The sequence below is a fragment of the Fistularia commersonii genome, chromosome 3 (assembly GCF_037954325.1).
Source record: "Fistularia commersonii isolate RoL2024-O1a breed Wild chromosome 3, RoL_Fcom_v1.0, whole genome shotgun sequence".
Classification (NCBI taxonomy): Eukaryota; Metazoa; Chordata; class Actinopteri; order Syngnathiformes; family Fistulariidae; genus Fistularia; species Fistularia commersonii.
Genome location: NC_141286.1, coordinates 16,427,128 through 16,449,533, shown reverse-complemented (window position 1 = coordinate 16,449,533; position 22,406 = coordinate 16,427,128). Strand labels below are relative to the sequence as shown.

The window sequence follows — 22,406 nt, the reverse complement described above, 5'->3', positions numbered from 1 at the left end:
GGACACGCTGGAGAGACTATGTCCCTAGACTGGCCTGGGAACGCCTTAGGATCCCCCTAGAAGAGCTGGACCATGTGGATGGATGGATGGATGGATGTCATCAATTGACACTATTATTGATCCCCTCAAGATTTTTACATTACTTGTTTTTCATCCTCAATGTCAAGACATAAGACAAAAAGTCAGAGAAAAAAAAAGTTGGTTACTTATATAGCACGACAAATAAATCAATGCAGATTTTCAATGACATAATAAATAAAAGAAGCAAAAGAAAAGCTGTTGAAAAAAAGTCATACACTCTGTGTAATGTCAGGTATTCCTTTTCGTAATCTCTTATCAGGAGCAATTTCCATATTGCTCCTAAGATAATTTCTTTACAACTGTACCAATCCAAAAAAAGGCCATTCATGGAATTCAATTGACTTCAGAAGAGATATAAGCGTTTTTTGGGTGGTTCAAAGCATACTGACCTCGAAGGTCTTGCTCTAAAGGCAAAGCTTCAAAATCAAATATCATCAAATATCTCTTGTCTCCTCTGGACTTGTGGGGGCTGCGTTAGAGATCGCCGTCCTGCTGTCTGCTTTCAAGACGTGTCAGTCGGCTGGTAATAGTCCCACCCCTCCTGTGAGGTGTAAAGTTGGGCTGCACAATGAAATTAGATGGTGCGTTTTGTGTGTGTATGTGGTTGTGTGTGTGTGTGTGTGTGTGACTCTGTGGGTGCTTCACATCTGCATGCATATGAATTGGTGTTTATGGCTTGATTGTACACGAGTGTGAGTGTGTGTCACTGTCCAGGGTAGGTAGAGTAGTGTGTCAGAGAATGTGTGTGTATGTGTGGCTGGGACTGTGCATGTGTGTGCGCCAGAGGCAGTGTGGCATGGCGTTCAGAAGACAGGTGAGTAGACAGCAGGTTGTCTTCTGAAGCATCACCTGCAGGCGAAGTAGAAATAACGCTGTTATTGACGTTAACTCTCAAGGGGAGTTAGATCCTATGAACAGAGGATATGCGATGCACTTTGAAACATTCTGGGGAAGATTGTCTCTTTGAAAATCTGCATTTACAATAGACAGAGGTGATGGTTTCGAGTTATTCTGACAAATAACGGCTGGTGGTGCATTGTGCCGACACGGATTCACCTATTCAAATTTTGCAAAATAAACAGGGTCAGCATTTCTGCATCCGCTTGTAATTAGCATGCTATGTTGTTGACGGAGCAAGACCGTCTATTTCCAGTCCAAAGCCAAAGCCAGGTAAGTTTTGTTTCGGTTGTGGTCTTGTAATTTACGCATACCAGCGATCTCTCCCTGATTGATTGGACAAACGAGCGAATTTTCCGATTGCATTTTTTTTCCTTGATGAGATAACATTTACATTTTGGTAAAGAAGACTTTTCCTCAAGAAAAAGAGAAAAAGCACATAGAAATACAGAGCAAAGTTTGGAGCAGACAGGAATGCTGTTTGATTACTTCACAAAAGTAGCTGATACACCTGGCGTACCAGCTGAATACAGCGTTAGACTAAGTTTTTTTTTTTTTTTTTCTAGAATCACACTGGGATAAAATAATTGTTTGAGTCATGGTGTTCGGTGCTCACCAGCTGCCGGGTCCATGCCGTTTTGGCTTGCAGTGATGTGGTGCCAGTAGGCTGATCTGGGCAGGATGGCAGTGGGGGTGCATGGGTAGGAGCCAGATTCCGAACCCTTAGACAACAACTGGAAACCACGCACGAGCACACACGCACACGCACACACAGACGCAGACGCAGAAGAGACAAAATACCAAGTGTTTCACAGGCCAGTAAAAACTTTAGGTGAAGGGGTGTTCCCTGGAATAGGAAGCTGACATGTAATACCACCTGCTGCAGGAGGGCGGCATCATTGTTTCAATAACAGAGTTCTCACACCCCTGGAGACAACTGTGTGCCACTGTGTATCTATGTAAATATATATATGTGTGTATGTATATATATATGTGTGGGTGTGTGTACATGTTGTATGTATATTTATGTTTTTAAATCTAGAATGATAACTATGTTAATTTTGGGATATAAGTACGCCTGTATGCCAGAATAGCGAGGAAAACAAATTACAAATAAAACGCTGATCTCCAAAGGGCTTGATGATGCATTGACATGTCAACATAAGTAGAAGAAATCGCAGTTTAGCATACAAGGATGAAAACAGAGTGAGTTTTAAAACAAACATAATAAAACGGCGAGACACAAGTTTTATGAGGCTAAAACTGCAATCATTTTTTTTTTTCTGGAACTGCAGAACAGACGCCGCAGCCATCCGACTTCAATATATTTGTGTTTGCACTTGTTTAACAATAAACCTCAAAGGGTCCTTATCGTACGCAGAATGATACAAATGTCATATTTACATCCCTTTACCCATAACTGCACATAAATTAGGGCAAGATGCTTTTACTTTCAGTTCATTTAACAGCATCCTCTTACACAGCAGCTCCACAGACTGCTCAACAAGCCTAATAAAGCACAGTGAGCCAAAAGTCAATCATATTTAAAAGAAAAATATGAGGTGTCCAGCATTGTGTCTATGTTACATCAGCAAACCCAAACAAAGTTTAACCAGTAACATCCATTAACCAACCCATTCATCATCTTCAGTGAGTTACAGGATCATTCAATCTGAGATCTGGACAAAGACATGAATTGACTGTGTTAGATAGCAACAGTATATGTCCCTGATCCTGTCATTCTTACTATTCCAATTGTTCCATTAAATACTCAAATTTAAGATATGAAATACTGCACATATTATTTAGAGTTTTCAACCCCTAACAAATATTTTAACAATAAACTGGGATTCCGTTTTCATCCATTTCATTTTGCGGTATTGTTAAAGTATGCAACTTGTTTTACCTTAAGAGATGGACACTTTCTGAAAGTAATGTTTGGAATTTCTGCTTGTCTGCCTTGTGAGCTCTGTGCACGTATGTGTGTCATGGACTCACCCTGCTGTTCTTTTCCATCTCAAGTAAGACCCTCTTGTGCTGCTCAGCAATAGCCAGAGTGGACGAGTGAACCCTCTGATAGATCTGCTCTCCCTCTCTGGTCTGGAAGGTGTAAAGGCCTTCGCCACTGTCACACATCCTAAAAGGTGATGCAAATGTCACATATCACACCAGCATGCCATCCTATACATGACCATTAACTGTAAGTGATCAAACACCTCTATAAAGATACCCACGGACCCGTGATGTACTCACATCTGCTTGTTTCAGAACAGACACAAATATTGGATGCTAAACCAAAGATGGAGTGGAATGATAGCAGCTGTTTCTGCAAAAACTAATATATCAGCTTTGTCCTCAGAAGGCGAATGTCTGAGGGGGTCATGTGTTGGGCTGACGGTGGTCCTGGGCACTCTCAGTCATAACAAATGCTGGTTTTGGGTACGTGGGCAATAACAAATGCACACTCACTCACATCTGTCTCCTTCTGTGCTGCTTTCCTTCTCCTTGGGAGGAGGGATCAAATGAATAACTTATATCCTTGCACTCCCTAAATCTTTTCCTCCCTAAATCTTTTCCTGGCAAGGAAGAGATTTCAGTCGGCCAAATCACATTACTTTAATATATTCATTGTAATGGCACAACAAAGCCAGAGTTGGGCATCCATGCTCGGACATTATCATTATCTGCTTGATTTAACATCACATATTTGGAAAGGCAATGAGGAATTATCTTAAATCCCTCTCAGAGCCGACAGGTGGATGATTGTGAGAAGGCGATCCCCGGCATGATCCAGGCCAGGAGGTCAAGGACAGGGGACAAGGAGGGCTGGGAAATTCACGGGTTTACATTAGCTGCAAATTGGGAGAGTTTTGTCGGAGATGACATTGAGGATGTGGCAGGAGACGGGTTGTAACAAAATGACTGTAGAACACAGGCTACTTGATTTTTCACCATTTAGGAGATACTGCTATAATACTGACATTTTCCTCATTGTTTTAAGGCTGATTATAAAAGGCATCACAAATGTTACTGTGTGTGCCCTTATATTGTAATTTTTTTAGAGGAATAATTAAATGGGAAGTATTTTATAGATGTTATGGTAACGCTATTCCTACTGCATAAGTCTGATATAAAGTCCATTCCAAAGACCGATCGTAAAAACAAGCCGCCCCCGGAATTTAGGACCAGGCTCATGAAAGAACGAGGGCATGGCGTCCCTTTTGTTTACTGCTTGAGAGTCCTCAGGCTGTCTGATAATCAAGTTCACAAGCCATTAATAGTAAAGAGATGCAATCTGGCCTTTTTCAATTGTAACTCATAGCCAAGTGCATGTGAGGAAAGTTTGCTAAATGAATCCAATTGACGAGGAACTGGCACGAGATAATTGCCTTAGAAAAAAGACGAATCTGCGATAAATTGAATGCTTTCACCAGACGAGGGTGTTGGTTTTCCTAGTTTGCCTAAGACTTTTCTCCATTTCATGGAAACACACACACAAACACACACACACACACTCTTGCAAACAGACCGTTTTGACCCAATCATAGCTGGTCAGGTTTTATCAGGTTTTATCAAAGAGGAGGAGATAAGAAGGTCTGGCCCAGCATTGATTCATCACCCAATCTATTCAATCAATCTCACAGAGCTCAGCAAAATACATCCAACCTGTTTGTGTGTATGTATGAGTGTGTGAAACTGGCATCCTTGGTTTGACCACTCAGCGTTTATACATATGAGCACTCGAGATGCGGGTGTCTGTTAATAGTTGCGCACTTGGCCGTAAACACTCACCTCCCGGCTTCGAAGGTGAAGCGGGTGGCATCACGCCCGTAACGCCGCAGGGAGCAGAGGGGCCAGGTGACCAGCTTGGTGCGGGGGTTGTGAATATCCCACAGGTAGATGTTTTCATGGGTGATCTGCATCATACACTCCCCGTAGATGTCCAGGTTAGGACAGGGGAGCAGGAACACGTTGAAACGCTCTGACGACAGGGAAATGTGTTAGCATGTACGGTTGAGATGAATTAAATTATTTGACTTGGTTTAAGATGTTCAAGGCTCAGAGATTCACTGTTGCACCCCCATGATAAAAATCTGTTTTACATGAAAGCTTTATTTTATCACCTGATAAAATATGGATGGAAAACACATCCAACGGTTTTGTGTCCTAAAAACAAAATTTTTAGTAAACCTCTTCATCCCTGTGCACATATGATTTATTATTCTATTATTGATTTTTATCATTTGGTCATTTTGGCTGTTTTCCCCAATTTGGGATGAGGGCCTTTTGCAATTCAAATTGATTTCATTGATTCTATTATAATATAAATCAATTAATTTGCTCAGAAACTTTTTATTGAGTACTATTTTGGATCACAAAGGTCACCATAGCTAAAACCATGGATCATTTTTGAGTCATTTGCTCTGGGTTGCGTGTGTGTGTGTGTGTGTGTGTGTGTGTGTGTGTGTGTGTGTGTGTGTGTGTGTGCTACCTGTGTGTTCACACTGCACCCCAGCTGCCAGGAGGTCCGGTTCTCCAAGACTAATGTCATTGAGCCTCGTCCCCAAACACTCAATGGACAGAGTTTTGAACCAGTCTTCTGCCTCTAGTTCTAAAGAGACAGTGAGAGAGAGTAGAGGAAGATGGGGGTGGTGTTGGGGAGTAGATGGGAAAACATACTTTTGGGGATTTTTAGGAACCCCTTTCAGGATTTTTTGGAACCCTAAATACAACTCTGTTCTCAAAATTTAAGGGCAAAATGAAATGCTTTTATAGATCAATACTTAGAGCCTCCACTAAGCCCCAACCCCCGTCTAAAATCTCAAATAATTCATTTTCCACCTGTTTTGCAGTTAAAACTATCGAAATGTGTTCTCAACATTGAACATACATTCATGTACTTGTAAAGTATTGTTTTTGGACAGTACCTCCGTCAGCCCGGTCTTTGTTCAAAAGTCTATTTATTCACGGCTATATCTCAAATAGATGTGAGAATCTCACTCTTGGAGCGTGGACAGATTAGCACATCTGCTGATAATGCCACAGTATTTATCCTTATATAATGTGCGCAGTGTGTCCTACTTTGATTTTGACCAGCTCTCCATTGCACTGAAATCAGTAAATCAAAATTTAATCAACAATGAATACAAATATTTTGTTGAAATATGCTGTCAATAGCTTGGTGACACACCTGTATCAAGTTCAAATAGTGTAATACATATTATTATTCCATGCAGTGATCCTGCTCAACAAAGTACAATAGCACAAGGGGTGTCCTTTTTTCTTTGGTGCCTCTTTTTCTTCACTATTTAGGTGAAAGTAATGGGTGTGGACAAAAATTGTTTGCTTTTGATCGATATCGTGTGAGAACCTGACGGTTCGCAACATGCAAGTGCCTGCAAGGTAAAATTCAGAATCTTTTCTCAGTATTTTGGTCACTGAATCTCAGACAAAAATATTCCGCTTGACTTAAAAGTAAGGCCTTTTGACACACTGGACAGAAAAAAAAATTAACTAAAGTTCTAACTACAGATTCAAACAGTGAAAACGTTATTTTTTTGTCAGTATGACTGAAATGACAAGGCCAACGTGTCAACAATAAACTAATGTGCAACTATATTAACTACAGCCATTCTTTAGCTGGAAAAAAAACCTCACAATTTCAAATTCAAAGTCTACTTGTTTCATTTACAACTTTAATTCTGTAATGTAATAAAATATCTTAGAATCACTGCTCAAAGTTCAAGATATGTTTTGTTCTCACAATATTCTATACATTTATAAGTCAATTATTTATAGGCAGAAAATAACCAGCAGATTAGTTTTCTCAATGGAACCTGTCAACCTGTACGACTATCTGAGTGAAGTACATATATGTTTATATTGTAGTTTCATTTTCACAACTATGGTAACATATTTAAGTACCTACTTAGTTAAGATGTGCCATAAGCCTGTAAAATAAAATACTTTGGTATTTTGGTATTTTTTGGAACATTTTTTGGAACATTACCTGATTCACAGGTGAAGGTGCGTGAGGTGTCGTCTGTGAACACAATGGCGACAGCTTGACGCTTGGTGTCCCGAGGCAACCGTGTGACATTCTTGACATTGCTAATCTCTGTCACCTAGGTGACAAGATAAAGGCAAAATAGTTACATTGCAAATTAATTAGGAAACAGGCTGTGCTCAAATGTTTTCAATGCAAGGTTATCCACTGGTGCATGTATTTCAATTATTCTTAATACAATAAAATGGTCAAGCTGATTGGCTAATAGTAATCACCGTATCATAAGGGCGGTGAAAAATAAAAAAAATGACTCATGGAAATTAACACATTAAAACAGACTTCTTTTGAATTTTCCCATTTATTATTTGGAATGATTGCTTGGAATAACAAAGGTTTCACTCAAGAATTTTAGTTAATCTGGTAACACATGCAAAATGACATATTTTACCATGGTTTCTCGTGTAATGAGAACAAATTAAATATACTGAGGAGGCAAAATGTGTGGCAAAATGGAGCATATGTTCTTCTATCCGTTAATTGTTTGCTTAGTAGTCTGTAGTCACTCCCGTCCATGGACAGTTTCCTGTAGCTTTTGATGCGCCACTGAATGTAATTATACAAATATTCTATTCGTGACTCTTCTATTTGTACAAAAAAATTGAAAATGTCATTTTAGGGGTATTTATGAGGCAAATCTGACCATCACTGAAGGTCATAGACATTTCTTTGTGATGGTCTCAAACCTTTGTGAAGGACTGCAAACCACAATTCAACAAAATTAAAAATCTTTACATTTATAAATGTACAATTATATTGGGGGTGTTATTAAAGATGATACTCAATCTTGCACTGCCATTTATTAGCCAGAGACTGGCTCATTTTTCTATCTCTTCCCACAGTGTTACATGCAACATCACCAACACCTAGAATTCAGCCAGTGACAATGTTTCATATCTTTCACCCGGGTCTATCTCACACCCAACAGCAGCAAAATAACTTCCCGGGAATTTTTTTGAATGAGATGGATGGAAACAGGTTCACTATAGCTCCCTGGGAGTATATGCCAAATGTTTAATGGCATCACAGGTAGATTCAAGAGGAATGTAGGAACGGATTAATTTTATATTCAGCTGCAATGATATGGAGAGGGCCATCTCCATGCCTGAAGTCATTTTTCCTCACTGGAAACTTTAAATCTCCTCTAAAGAGCTGGCTGAGGAGCGGCAGGCTCTAAATATAAGATCTGAATGGACTGAGTGGCAGTTGGTGCTAAATATTCATGCCATGTATTTTGATACATTTTTTGTATCTGTACTTTTTTTATGAATGGATGAGTATTCATACATTCAGAAATCTTTGTATCATGACCACATGTGCACATTATGACGTATGATCTAAACCAACTTCAAATGGGGGCAAGCCTTTTAAGCCTATGTAATGTTGACTAAATAGCATTTCATTATTGCCAGTCGAGAATTGATCAATCTAATATCAATATTTAAGTAATAATAGAAAATAAAGTCTTTACCCTGCTTACAATTTAATCTTGTGTTGTGTGCTTCGAGTCATAAGGATTGAAATTAGAATTTACTTTCTGTTATCCTCAGATTTATTGATTGCACTGAAGTATTGCACGGTAAATTCACAGTCATTGTTCGTCCTGCTTCACCTTGCCAGGATCAAGGAGACTTGTAAAGTGTTCAGCGAAATAGTAAGAGATATTATAGCTATTTGATGAGGTGGCTATTCACTTAATGACACCCCGATGCTCTACCAGAATAGATTAACCATTGGAAAATGAATTTACGCAGCTGCTGTAACTCAAAGCTCTAAAATTACAGTGATGGTCCTTTAAATTAGTTTTAAAGATCACGCACCCAGTATTAGACTTTCAAAATATATCAAAAGTGCACAGGTGGTAACAAATAGAATGAGTGTGTGTCTCTTGACTCACACAGGTTGAGCAGACCAGGTTACAGGGGCATGATAAAGAAACACCTGTCCTAAAAAGTATTAATAGTGAATTCAAGTGACGCAAACTTTAAGATCAGGTCTGATAAATCAATCGGACAAGGTATGTGTGATGGAGGGTTATCCTCCATTCCTAAAAATTGCCATGAGACAGAAGTGCGAACATGTCGTTTTGAAACAGAACGGGGGGGAACCGGTCTCACCACAGCTGCCACTCAGCTGAAGGCCCCAAAAGAGCTGACAGCAAGAGCGAGAGACATCGTCACATTCAACATGAATGGTAAAAGAAACACAGGGGAGCTGAGTAAAGGAGCGAAACAGCAGACAAAGAAAAGGCCACGTAAAGAGAGGTGATGATGATAAGTGATAGAAAAATGAGAGTTGAGAGAAGAAATGTTGGTGTTAGACTTTATTGTGAAGGCTGGCTGCTTTCAAGGCCATGAGCTCCTGTCATTTCTTTCAGTAGTCTCCTGAGGCGCAGAGAATGCAAGACAACACACACACACACACACACACACACACACACACGCACATACACACACACACACACACGCACGCACACACACACACACACACACACACACACACACACACACACACACACACACACACACACACACACGCACCTTAGGACAGGCTCTGATGTAGGCAGACTTCTCATCGGGATATTTCTCAAGTCGACGAGGCCCTTTACTGGATGACTTCTTGAAAACCAGCCAACAACGTCGATAGATCTGTAATAGGCACACACACACACGGATACAACAGATACATGATCTTATTTTCATTTGTAATACATTTTATCTTATACAAAACAGTGCACTGGTGAAAGAGCAAACCTTACAATCTATGGATTTTTTGATTACGTAAGCGGATTTAAAAAAAAAAAGCATTTAAATTGAAGTTATTATTATTACATCAATATAAGACACTAAATTCAACTCAACTGTTAGTTTTAATTACTTTCAGCAGGTGTCAAACGTCATTTTTTCAAGAAACTGAAATTCTGAAAATATGTGTACTTGCAGCTACAGGTAACGATAAAAATAGTGCAATTATTTTGGCATTACGAAGCACTTGGCACAAATGCATGCATGCAACTGTATGATCACACACACACACACACACACACACACACACACACACACACACACACACACACACACACACACGAACACACACACAATCACGTACTCGTTCTTCCCGTGGGTTATTACTGTTAACACCATCACTTCCACTCAGTCACACTTGATTCAACACTTTCCTTCTTTTTATTTTAAATCTCATAAATGCTAAATCCTTTCTTTGAATAGAATGATCGCGGAAAATAAGAGTGTCAATCACGCATGTGAAAATTAACATAACGGTTAACATTCCCCATTCATACATAATAGGGAATCCACTGCTTTATGTGTAAACTGCAGACAAGAAACAGAAATTAGTGTAAAATGGGACAAAGGCACTTTAATCATAGTAACAATCAGAAATCAGAAATGACAGTTATCACTTGACTAATTGAAAGAAAACAAAATAAGAACACTGGAGAAGCAGAGAAAAACAGAAACACAGTGCCTCTCTGTCACTCAGAATCACCACAGACACTTAAATGGTCGCACATAGATGGCCAACTTTTTTTTCCACCCGATCCATCTGTGCTACATTACGGTGTAATTTTCCACAACGGTCGTTCCAGTAGTCGCGACATTTGTGCCCAGTACCTTGGCGTTTTGCTACTGTCTCCCCATGTTTGTGTTTTCATAAAAAAAGGAGGTTTTATGTAGTAAAACAACTTTCCTGTTTGACCCCTATCCTGATGGTAATGGAGAGAGAGTGGAGTCACACTTTAAGGTTTGAGTCTTTCAGTTTCTTTCCAACTGAACTCATTGTGCAACATATTGGGGGGAGAGAGAGAGAGAGAAAGAGAGAGACTTGTCTTGTGCACGCAAATTAGTGCACACAAATTAATCAAAACATCTTATTCAAATGACATCTCCTGACCTCACCCCCCAAGATGAATACAGGCATGTATGAAAGGCATTTCAAAACTGCAAGGCTTAATTTATTAAAAAAGATGGAGGCAGGATGAATCATTTGCCATTTTAGCGTCACATATTAAGATATGCCACTGGTGATAAATCTGCTATGTCGTTGTAGTGACTCACCCACTGCCAATTGTGGAAGAATGAAGAAAAATAAAGATTTTCTATAACACAGCAGTATTGATGCATCAAATTTCATGCTCTCAAATCCATTCATTTTCAATCTAATCTCTTCGTAATCTGGTATTTCAAAGCTAAAATCGACTGAGCACACATTCCAAATTCATCAGCTCTAGAATACTGTAAAGCTACTTTAGTTGAACTGGAGGGCAAATGTGTGATGAGAAAAAAGAAGAAGCTCCTGAATCCAATCACGGGTTCCGCAGACATAGCACTTCAAGGATACACCAGCACCGTGCCTGCTATCATTTCTGGCAGTTTCATGTAATCAGACCCCTCTGGAATTACAGTAGCTCCGAAACAGTTTCACATCAGTTTCTTCTTTGAAGCAGTGTGAAGACAGCAATTAGCACTTTCCATCTTCATCCCTCCCACACTCCTCCTTTCTCTGTCCCCTCCCTTTAAGATCGCTTAGCGCTCCTTAGAGCCGACTTGTCTGGTGAGACCCGGCCGCCTCATACGCTGGAGAACGGAGAGAGTGATGAAGAGGAGAGAGGGAGGTGGAAGTGGAGATGAGCATAATGATAGGAGGAGTGGTTTAATGTGTAAAAAGAACAGGCGGTAAACTGTACCGGAGAGGCTCAGCAGCCAATTGTTGTCATTTAAAAAGATTCATATTGAGAGTTATATCAATTTTTATCTTGAAGGACATTTATTTAACATACAAGCCCATAAATGTCCAATTTATTGTATGACTCACATTGACAATTACTACGTCAAGGTCTTTGAGTCCCAGTTGTCAATGGACATAAATTTAACATCTGGAATGGACTTATTGCCAGACAGATAATAAATCTCAACTTTTATCAAATTTTTCAGCAGTCTACTTCATTTAATGACATTAAATGACAAAGGGCTCATGAATGTTTGTGTTTTATTTGTGATGCTGAATGTGTTCAATGACTTTGCTTGAGATATTCTCAGAAAAAAGGAGCTTTTAAATGCTCTTTTCAACAATTCCCATTGCTTGCTCTTTATTGAAGAAAATAGACAGATATAAAATAATTATTTTATTTAACCTTGAGACAGATATCAGGCAGCAATTTTCAGAAAAGTATTGATACTTTGTTAAGAGACGAGCAACATTTGTCCATTTATTGTTCTTAGCCAAAATCATGTTTTCCTAAAGGTAACCAGGAAATGGTGCTCCCTGAAACTAAAAAAGGGGTGAGAATGTACTGCATGTATTCACTGCCTAAAGATTAAGTTTAAATACATTTGCTATGATATGTACTACACACCACAACTGATTGAAGTTTATAAACGTTTTTATCATACTCCCAGAATCCTTTGTGGTACACAGTTGTGCTTTTTGCTGCATTGGTCCAGCAGCGGTTAGAAGCTGACTAACCGGCTGCCACATATACCTTTGTTCATTTAATACTGCTCATTGTTTTACAAACACTCAAAATAAAATAAAATAAAATAACATGAAATAATAGAAAAGGCTGGCACAATGGCGTAGTGGTAAAATTGTCCCTAGTTCAAAATCATGTTCTTCCTGCATCTTTATGGGTTTCCCCGGGTTTCTCCAGTTTCCTCCCAAAAGCGTCCAAAAGCATAAAGTAGGTTCACCAGAAACCCTAAATTGCCCGGACATGTAAATGAGACAATAAATGGTTGTTTGTATCTATATGTGACCCTGTGATTGACTGGTGACTGGTCCAGGGTGAACCCTGCCTCTCACCCAATAACAGCTGGAATAAGGTCCAGGGACCCAAAATGCAGGATAAGGGGTATAGATAATAAATTCATGAATAATAACCCAAATGGGAGATTCAATCATTCACCTGCCATGTAGCCCTGACTGGTCTTCATCAAGTTTCTTCAAACCTTTCAACAACAAGCTTAGACTGGGTGTACCTGAGCTTTTCTGAATCAAACTAAACAGTAAAGTAACAAAATCCTAGGAGTTCTGATATGATCAGGTGTGTGACAGCTCTGGGGATTCACTCTGCAAGGACAAGGATCAAGATTGAATCAGAGTGTGTCAGTGAACTTAATATCGATTATTGTAAATCTCTGCAGTCAAAACAATGAAGTGGCAGCAGGGACACAGTCTATGGCAATCTTTTGATGGACTTATTTTTAAATTTAAATGTTACATTTGATACATTACATATCTTTTGAAGTACACTTTACCATTTGAATTATTTTTCTTGTCTTGAGGAGGGTCTACTGAAATTTTAAAAAGGAATAATCATACATGTGGCTCACAGTACTTTTTGACCTAAAACTGCTATTTCTAATAACTTGCACTGTCCAATCTGCCTCTTACAAGTACTTCTCTGCTGCAGTTAGAGGAAGTTATTCACATTTTTACAACTTATGTTGCAGCTTTTTGTCTTTTCCAGGTGCTGTAAGGGTTCATTAATAAAGTCTGTCCTTTCTCGAAAAGAGTTCACAGATGAAAGAACACAGGAAGATCTAGAAACTCGAAGAGTATTGTACGACAAAGGCCAGTCGTCTTTAGTGCTGACCTACAGTCAGGGTGAGGTGAAGTGAAGTGAAGTAAAGGGAAGTGAAGTGAAGTGAAATAGAATAAAGTGAAGTGCAGCCTTCAAATCAAATCAGGTCAAAACTGTTGAAAATACATGTGTTTTTGCCAGAGAAGCATTTTGGACTTAAAGATACAGCTTTCCATGAGTTAAGATTTTTATAACCTTTTCCTATTTTCTGGTAGACTTGTAGTTGACCCCCACTTAACACGTGCAATTTTGAACTGTTTCAAATTGATCATTCACATGGAAATTCTTGAAAAGATTAAAAAACTACTTTTAGATGGTGAATGGGTTTTATACATTAAACAGAATTGGCTGCTACTGGTTTAGGTTTTAGGTTTAATTATTAGTAAAAGTTCATTTTTCATGTATTGGATGATATTGCAAAAACAGTGTGGAATGTGGAATGTGGAAAAAATTCATAAAAGAGTCAGTGAGTACCAAGCTAAGGAAATATTTTAAAGGTATCTAGGTTACAGGAAAGACAGAAGGTGTTGCTTTAACAAGAGTGAAAAGGAAACCAGTAAACTGGAAAACATCTTAATTAATTTCAGTCCTTGTACCAAATTAGTCGCTGATTTTCTACCAGACAAAGTTTTCCAACAACTCCAACTCAGGAGGAAATATTGCATTTGGAAAATATATGTGACTCATATTTAAAGACGCTGGGATTTTTAACAACAAAATGTGTGAAAGGACATGGAAAAAAGGAAAGCAAATGGCTACAACTAGGCACTGAGTCAGACAACTGCCACAAATGTAAAACACATTATATTTGGTCTAATACCAAATGCATTGCTTGTGAAACCTCATGGTCTGGAGATGCTAGATAGCATTTCAATAATTGTCATTTATTGTCAGTTTGATGAATTTGTTATTGACCTTAAATATTGTGACCATATTGTCAGCCTAATGCAAAATGCTTTGCAAATAATCAAATTCCAACAGTGGCATTTAAATTTGGAAGTAGAATATTATCATCTGGGCCTCTGTTGAACGTCAAAACTGTTGGCAGGAGTGTGTCTTGCATCATTGATGAGCTGTTTTTGTGTGTGTGTGTCTGTGTGTGTGTGTGTGTGTGTGGGGGGGGGTTGCAGTGCATTGGTGAATGGGCCAAACAAATGTAGGACCTCCTAACAAAACATCTTCATAATAGCAACACGGTAAGACTAAACCTTCAAAATTGCTGAATGTATAGATGTATGTTTTTTTACTTATACATCAAACCTGAGCATCTGCTATGTAGCAATAATATTATATTGCATCTTCTATAGGGCACCCTGATGATAGAAGCTTTTAGAAAAGGCTGTGACTGTTTATCTCAGCACCTCTCTTCCCTGCAAACCGTCTTGACACACTCATTCCAATAAATGTCACTGCAAAAACAATTTGCCTAGATTATTCTTAATTCAGTGCGAAATTGAGTCTTTGGAGTTATATTTCATTATGAAATGGTGTGGCCGCCGACATCAACCTTTCACATCACATTCAAGTTTGCAATTTCAACCTTTTTTATGCTATATGCTATCTGAACAATTTCAGTTAATCAATAAGTCTTAAAGAACTACCTGAATGTTTTGGGTTGTTTTGATAAGGTGTGCGCTATGGCTTTCAAAAAGTCAGAAATGTCTTTAATGGTTTAGGATCTTCAAACTATAAGGCTGAATAAATTGAAAAAATACTTTATCCCCTTTTGTATTTGACGGTTAAAAATTTGAGAGGTGAAAACTGGAGTAAGAGCTGGAGGCTCAGAAAGTCTGCAATCAGGACAGCAGCCATGATTTCAGGGTAGAAGAAGAGAGAACTTACCAAAGAGCCTGGGAGTCCAGACCCTCCAGGCAGTGCAAACATCCCTTCAGTCTGGCCCTCTAAGATGAGAAGGATCTGCTGGCATCAATCATCCCTACTCTAAGAGGGCAAAGCTAAACCCACAACATCTGAATGGACATGAGCAAGAATCTGAGCTACGCATCAGGTGATCAATATTTCCTCTTCTGGTAGAAGTTTGTGTTGTGCTTAATTGGCTACTAAACCTTTGAGCTGGGCAACAAAACACTGGAGGGGATGGAAGGGGAAGGCTAGACAAGAGACTGCCAGCATCAACCAATTATGTGAGTTCACCAGACACCTGCAAGGTGATTGGATTTCTAAGGACGGAGTCAAACTACAATTCCACAATATATATGGTTGCCTTATTAGAGATCAAGGCAATTGATACTGTGCACAACAGAGAAAGATCTCTGAAGTACATGGGTCTTGGAAACATATGATGTGGCCGTGCTGTTACCCAGAGGAATTTAGGTAAACATGGGTGATTTGGAGGTACTATAGTTACAAATGATCCAGTGAACCACAGGCTGGTGTCGGAGACACTAAAGAAGAGGGGTTAATGAAAGCACTTTGTTACAGAGGAGAAACACAAAAAAAAACCTGTGGTGGCTCAGTAAGGACCACAACAAGACCTTTGAGATCAAGAATGAGAGTGAGCGACAAGGTGAGAGTGGGATGTAGAGGCTCTGCGGTCTTTTTTGTGGGGCTTGAACAGGAATTGGCATCCCAAGAGAAAAGAGGAGGAGGAAAGTCCTGTCCAGCATCACGGAGGTTGTGGAGAAATTCTTAATTTATCTATGGACCAAGATGGTAGATGGATGAAAGAACTCTGTGAGGGAGGAAATAAAGATCTGAAGCTTGGTAAACGGCAGCCGGGTCACTTGGGCTACCTGGGAATGGTGTCTAAAATCTGACAAAAGGCTCCAGTTAGACAAGCGTTCCATAGTTACTGAAAGCTGCATCATTGACAGAGTTCCCTATTTGAGCATCAGAAGATGTATTCTGTATTTCCGAGATCTGTGGCCTTGACTGGTACACACTTCCAAGTCTGGTTTATGTCGAAATTTCTCTTAGCACGATATTGTATTTACAAATATGGTGCACACTGTTGAATACATTCTTCAGAGGTGCAGAATGGCGAACTGTGCCCTTCTTTGCCATTTGTGTGGATTAATAAGGATCCATTGAAAAACACACACAAAAATACATGACTTCCTTAATATTTGCAGTTATGAAAATTGCAAAGAAAACACACCAGCTTTGAGGTACAAAATTCCCCTCGTAAATGTAAAGAAGTTGTGCTTAAGGCATAAATAAAGGAAATTCAGACAGGTCCTTCAAATATAACAAATTACACTAGTACTGCTCTGGTCTGGCCAGACTGTTGTTGTTGGGCACAGTTAAGCTTATATCTTATTTCTGCATAAATAAAAACAAAAAACATCACCTTGATATTTGTTACCTGCCAACAAAAGATGATAGTCATATGATATAACATATGAATATAACATAATTGCTGGCACATATATAATACAAAATAGCACATATGTAATGATATCAATTTGAGGACTTTGTTTTAGAGCGCAGCATTTATACCATGTGCATTACTGCTTTATTTAAGTTAAAGTTCAGTGTATGTCTTCCATATCTTTAAGGGAGACAGCAGGTAGTGGGATTCCACAATTTTTCACATTATTGCTTGAAGCAATCCCATTACTACAGCAGGGGTTGATGCATTTATGTCAGAGACTGCAGCACAAGCAGCAGCTTGGTCAGACCACAGATCACGTAATTGGCGTGTCACCACCCTCTAAACACTATGCGTGGCTCCCACAGCTGAATGGAATCTTTCACTCAAGGTCACGCTCACATTGGATCAAGGAAGTGCCAGCAAACATTAAATTTATTACAAAAAAAAAAAAAGATGAAAGACAACAAAACTTGAATGCTTGATCAGGAAGCAGCCCCTTTACTCCAAAAAATGAAGTTCCAGATAAGATCGGTGATGCCGTGTCAGGTTTGTTGTGTTGCACACCCTGAGACAAAACTGGTGCTCCCCAAGGACAAAAGACCCAGGCATAATATAAAGAATCTGGTGTATGTTGTCACTTGCACTGAGGATTGTGGAGAAACCAAACAACCTCTGCGCAAACGGATGGCCCAACACAGGAGAGCCACCAATGCAGGACAGGAATCCGCGGTTCACCTACACCTGAAGGACAAGGACCATTCTTAAGAAGACAGCGCTGTTCGTATTCTAGCCAGAGAAGGCAGATGGCTTGAGAGAGGAGTCAAAGAAGCCATCTTTTTCAAAACAGAAAAAATAGCACTGAACAGATGATGGTGCCTCAGACACAACCTTTCACAAACGTACAACGCCATACTGGGATCAATACCAAGACGGATTTTCACACATGGACCGGGCCCATCGGCACCCTCCAAACAACCAGGAAAGCTTCACCACCAGAACCAGCCCCCCCAGTGACGTCCACATTAGCCTCACTTCATGTGATCCAACAGGTTTCACCCCTTTGATTAGTTGTACCTTGTCATGTTCCAATCCAGGTAATCTCACAAAAGTTGCTCTTTTACACCCCAAGGAACAGAACTACCATTAGCGTAGCAGCCCCCTTCGACCTAGTTTCTGCTGATCAACTCTTACATTTACATAACAAGTCACCATAACCAAGACCCGCCCAAAACCCTGGCAGTTATATTCCAGTTGCCATGATATGAAGATTTTGAGAAGAATGTAAATGGAATTCTTTATTGTCAAAATGACTTTGTTTTTGTCATAGCCAACAAAAAATAATCAACAGCTGGCCAATCAAATGTTTAACACTTTCAGCAGCAATTGAACAACATTAAAATTCCAATGGAGTTATGTGTCTCCGAAACCTGGTGGCTGTTCACAGGTGCTCTCATGCGCAGGGTTTGCAAATTTCCATGAAAGATGTGTAAAAGTAAGATGAGACTGGACAGAGCGACAATTTCCAGCTACTGACATAAAAGATGCTGGGTTGATAAATGACAATTAAAATCATTTTGTCTATGTGTTGAAAGAATGGCTTGATTTCTAGGTTTAGTTCAGAGAAAGACACCTGAGCAGCTGCTGGCTGGATCAGCGTGGTATTTAAAGAGGATAGTGACTCTTATTAAAATTTTATGGTCCACTGAATTCACATCTATTGGGTCAATATTTACTTTAAATCAAATACTATATCAATTAACTATTTGCTTTTTCCCTCTGGTGAGCAAAACGAACTGTGCAGAACCTGCTGGCTTAGCAGAGAGTACACACACCAGCGGGGACTGTGATATCTCTTAATAAATATACTGACAAGAGGAAATTTTGATTTACACTTACAACGATTTAGTGATAAAACACCAGGCCTTCCGGGTCAGTGGAGGGTCTGCTAAAACTGTAGAGAGAGCTCCTATTTCAAAATGAATCAGCAACTACACTACTGTCCACAAGTATTCATATTAAAAACAATAAAAAAAAACTATGAATGCAGTAAATTGCATTTTACAAGATTCAGAGCTGTTTTCCATGAAGATGAAGCGACATTGTCATGGACAGAATGAACTGAGATAGTACTAAACAAGTACTGAAGTGTCATATCAGTCAAGAGAGAGGCTGTAAAGAAAACCAATTAAAAATGTTCCAACATTCTACTGCATCATATTAAAAAATGAAGCTGGTAAAGGCTATCTAAATACAAGATTGCCATTAATACAGGAAATGTCATCGTAGACACAGGTAAGCAGTGTGTCCAGCCAACATAGATTGAGCTTCTCCAATATTATATGTCTAGTGAACTCAAATAAATTCATTCTTAAATAAAAAAAAGTATTTACATTTTAACATGTGTTTTATATTCTTTAATAATTTACTTACTTGCAATAGAAGCTGGCCATTTAGTGCTACATTTATTCACTACTAGAAGTAATATCTCTACGAGAGTTCCACCAATAAGCTTTTTAAACTTTTGTAGAGTCTTGGCCACCAAGCCAAAGTCACCAAGTATCGCCCAGTATCCCCTGCTATTGCTTAAGGAAACTATTGCTGACTTAAGTAGCTTATCTGCAATTTTTTGGTCATTTGTGGCTGATAATATCAAGTTTTAGTTCAAATATCTTGCTATTATTCAGTCACTTCCTTGGTTAAAGATAGAGTGATGGTGGACAATTGCTTATTTTGTTGCTTATTTCTTTTCAATTCATGTTTGGCATTTATTTCAAAAGATTTCTGGAAAAAAACGAAACAAAAAAAAACATCTACAATTACTCATCGATGTTTCTAGACCTGTTCGGTTTTTCTGAACTACTTTGTTAACCAATGTTCTATTGAATTTTAACCATGCATAACATCTCCTGATTCATGCATAGAGCGCCAGTCAATTACACAAAGGACTGCAGTTCTATTCAGACGAAGAGGTGAGATGCACAAAGAAGGGCAACCTTTCCCAAAGATAAGACACATCCTTCCCGGCAGGACAATCAGCGGATCGATGTGTCCTGGGGAATGGTGTGTCTGTCTCTACCAAAAGTTCTCACTGGTATTATTGGGTTTGATCTGATCGTATCTTATCTTACCTGCTTCATTAACCTTTTGGAAGCCACCTCTGCCGCACACCAGACTAATGGCAGCATTTGACTCCTTTCAGCAACAGTAGCTCTCTAGTCTGGCTGCTATTTTTGGTGATGCTTTTTTGTCTCATAGATTTTAAGGTCAGAGCTTTTTACAAACAACATACTCATTCTGGATGTTCAGCTGAGTGTTTCACAGTAATTCATTTCAATAAGTTTTACAAATACTACTCGAGACCTGATTGACCTAATATATGCTGGACATCACTGAGTAACAACATGTCTTATTGACAAAAGCAGTGTCGACCTCAACAGGAGATTGAGGAAAGTGCACTACCTCAATTTACAAGGTTGATCATTACAGAGAGACAGGGATGGAACAGAAGATGGAACTCAGGCTTCAACAGAACCTGAGAAAGTAACATAAAAATACTAATTTAATATGATAATTGTATTAATTAACGTCTGTGTGTCTTCATAGAATTCATTTAGGAATAGAACCGGAACTATATGGTCCATGTGAGGTGGTTTCTCTTTATTACAGGCCCTAGGGTGAAATATTGAATACTATCATATAATGTGAAATACCAGAGTGGATGAAAAAAACTGATCAGAGTGAAGAGTTTGTACTTTGATGCAGAGATGAGCATCCATCTTCTTGTCTTATTATCAGTTTTATGGCAAAAACATGCCATCTATCTGTATGGCAAAATTGTAGCATCAAGGCTTTGTTATTTGGAAATAAATATCCAGAATCAATAATTCATTAAAAGTTTTGTATGAATTCAATGTCTTGAAAGAAGGTGGAAATCTGCTTGTGTTGACTGTTGAACACAAGGGGATGTTATGTGCTTTTTGTATATGTGTTAATTTGACTCAGTGTATATGCTGGTGTTTCTGCCAGTGCTAATGGGGACCCTAATGAAGACAGAGTATTTGCCTGGCTTCATTGTGGAACTTGTCGTCTTAACTTAAGGATGTTTGAGTACTGGATGAGATCAAGCAGGTCTCCGAAGTGATATATCCACAGGCTCTCACCTACGCATGTGTCAAAGTTTACTCAGGCTTCAAGCAATGTCACATTTAATACCAAGTGAGAGACTCTCTTGCAATCCAACGTGCTAGGGAAGGCGTTTCAGCCTCTATTCATCTGTGTGAATCATTTACAATTTTTTTTTTTTCAAATGGAGCTGAGAGCAAGATCTTTTATAGGGGTACTCGAGATAAGCGCTGGAAACATGAAACATTGATTTCCATTTTTACTTGGAAGGTGTATAGATTTTTATGGGACTCTAATCTTGTCATCATGTGTTGTTATGGGAAATGATGTTCACAAACTCCTCAAAAACCATAGTGATGCCTTTAGAACAGCTCTGTCTGTACTATGCGCACACACGTGCGTGCACACGTGCGAGTGTTTAGAATGCTAATCTCAAAATTTGGAGTGCATCCAATATTTCAGCATAAAGATACATTTAACTCCTTGCATTCCTAGAGCATATTTTTAAAGTTGCCTGCTGACATCAGCAGTTGGGACAACATTATTTTCAGCACTGAGAGAATATTGACATCAATGAAGATCTCAAAAGTGACAATAAAGTATCTAGTTTCAAAACTGTTATTTTGATTAGAGTATCATCATATTTTTATTTCTGAAATCTAATTTGTATGTTATCAAGCTTGTCAAACACTATAACTGCCATGAATGTCTTGGATTGTTACCAAGTACCATCTGGGATGAACCACGGAGAAATTCTTGAGAGGAGGGTGGGTACTTATAAACGAAAACACTCGGTGTGTGATTGGGTAAAGCATCCATCTATCTCCAATGCAAATCGGGAGACCTCCTGTGTGAGTGACAACTTTATAAAACAACTACAGACAGTGCAGAGAAAAATGTAACTGCAAGTCACAAATGGCTGCAAGGCTTCCTTAACACCAAGAAAAGAGTTAAAGGGCAGAAAAAAACTGTTCACTGCTTTTACTGAAAAGGTAAAAAAAGCACCAAGGGATTTTTCTTGTAAGCCAAAAAGATCACCAAAGCATGTGAACCTATGGTGTGTCTCACGCTGTGCCTTCACTCTTTCTTTTTCTCTTTTTTGCCCGATAACCATGTGAATGCAGCGGTTACATGCTTCATTAGTGGGAAGCTGCTTGAGGAGAGCGCGGGGGTGAGCTGATCAATACAGCATAAATCAAATCAGCAAAGTAGCTGATTATAGGCGGAAGAACTGTGGGAAAACTACAGCAGAGGAGTAAAAACATAGCGTTGCGTGGCACCATTAAGCCTCCAAGGGTACATCAGTG

The 22,406-nt window shown here is 39.1% G+C and overlaps 1 protein-coding gene across 2 annotated transcripts in view; it reads right to left on the bottom strand.

Moving 5' to 3' along the window:
* Positions 1-182: 182 nt before the first annotated feature.
* The window catches only part of dok4 (docking protein 4), a 62,469-nt gene continuing 40,245 nt past the window's right edge, over positions 183-22,406 (bottom strand). Inside the window, exons 1-8 of one of the 2 annotated variants that reach the window (XM_086143836.1) lie at positions 11,119-11,224; positions 9,583-9,690; positions 6,989-7,103; positions 5,471-5,590; positions 4,771-4,960; positions 2,977-3,115; positions 1,595-1,712; positions 183-930 (exon numbers count right to left, since the gene is read on the bottom strand). In XM_086143836.1, the coding sequence (XP_085999962.1) occupies positions 785-930; positions 1,595-1,712; positions 2,977-3,115; positions 4,771-4,960; positions 5,471-5,590; positions 6,989-7,103; positions 9,583-9,690; positions 11,119-11,184 (1,002 nt within the window). In that variant the 5' untranslated portion in view covers positions 11,185-11,224 and the 3' untranslated portion in view covers positions 183-784. Of the gene's footprint in view, positions 931-1,594; positions 1,713-2,976; positions 3,116-4,770; positions 4,961-5,470; positions 5,591-6,988; positions 7,104-9,582; positions 9,691-11,118; positions 11,225-22,406 lie in introns of those variants that run through there. The other variant, XM_086143835.1, reaches the window with a different exon arrangement.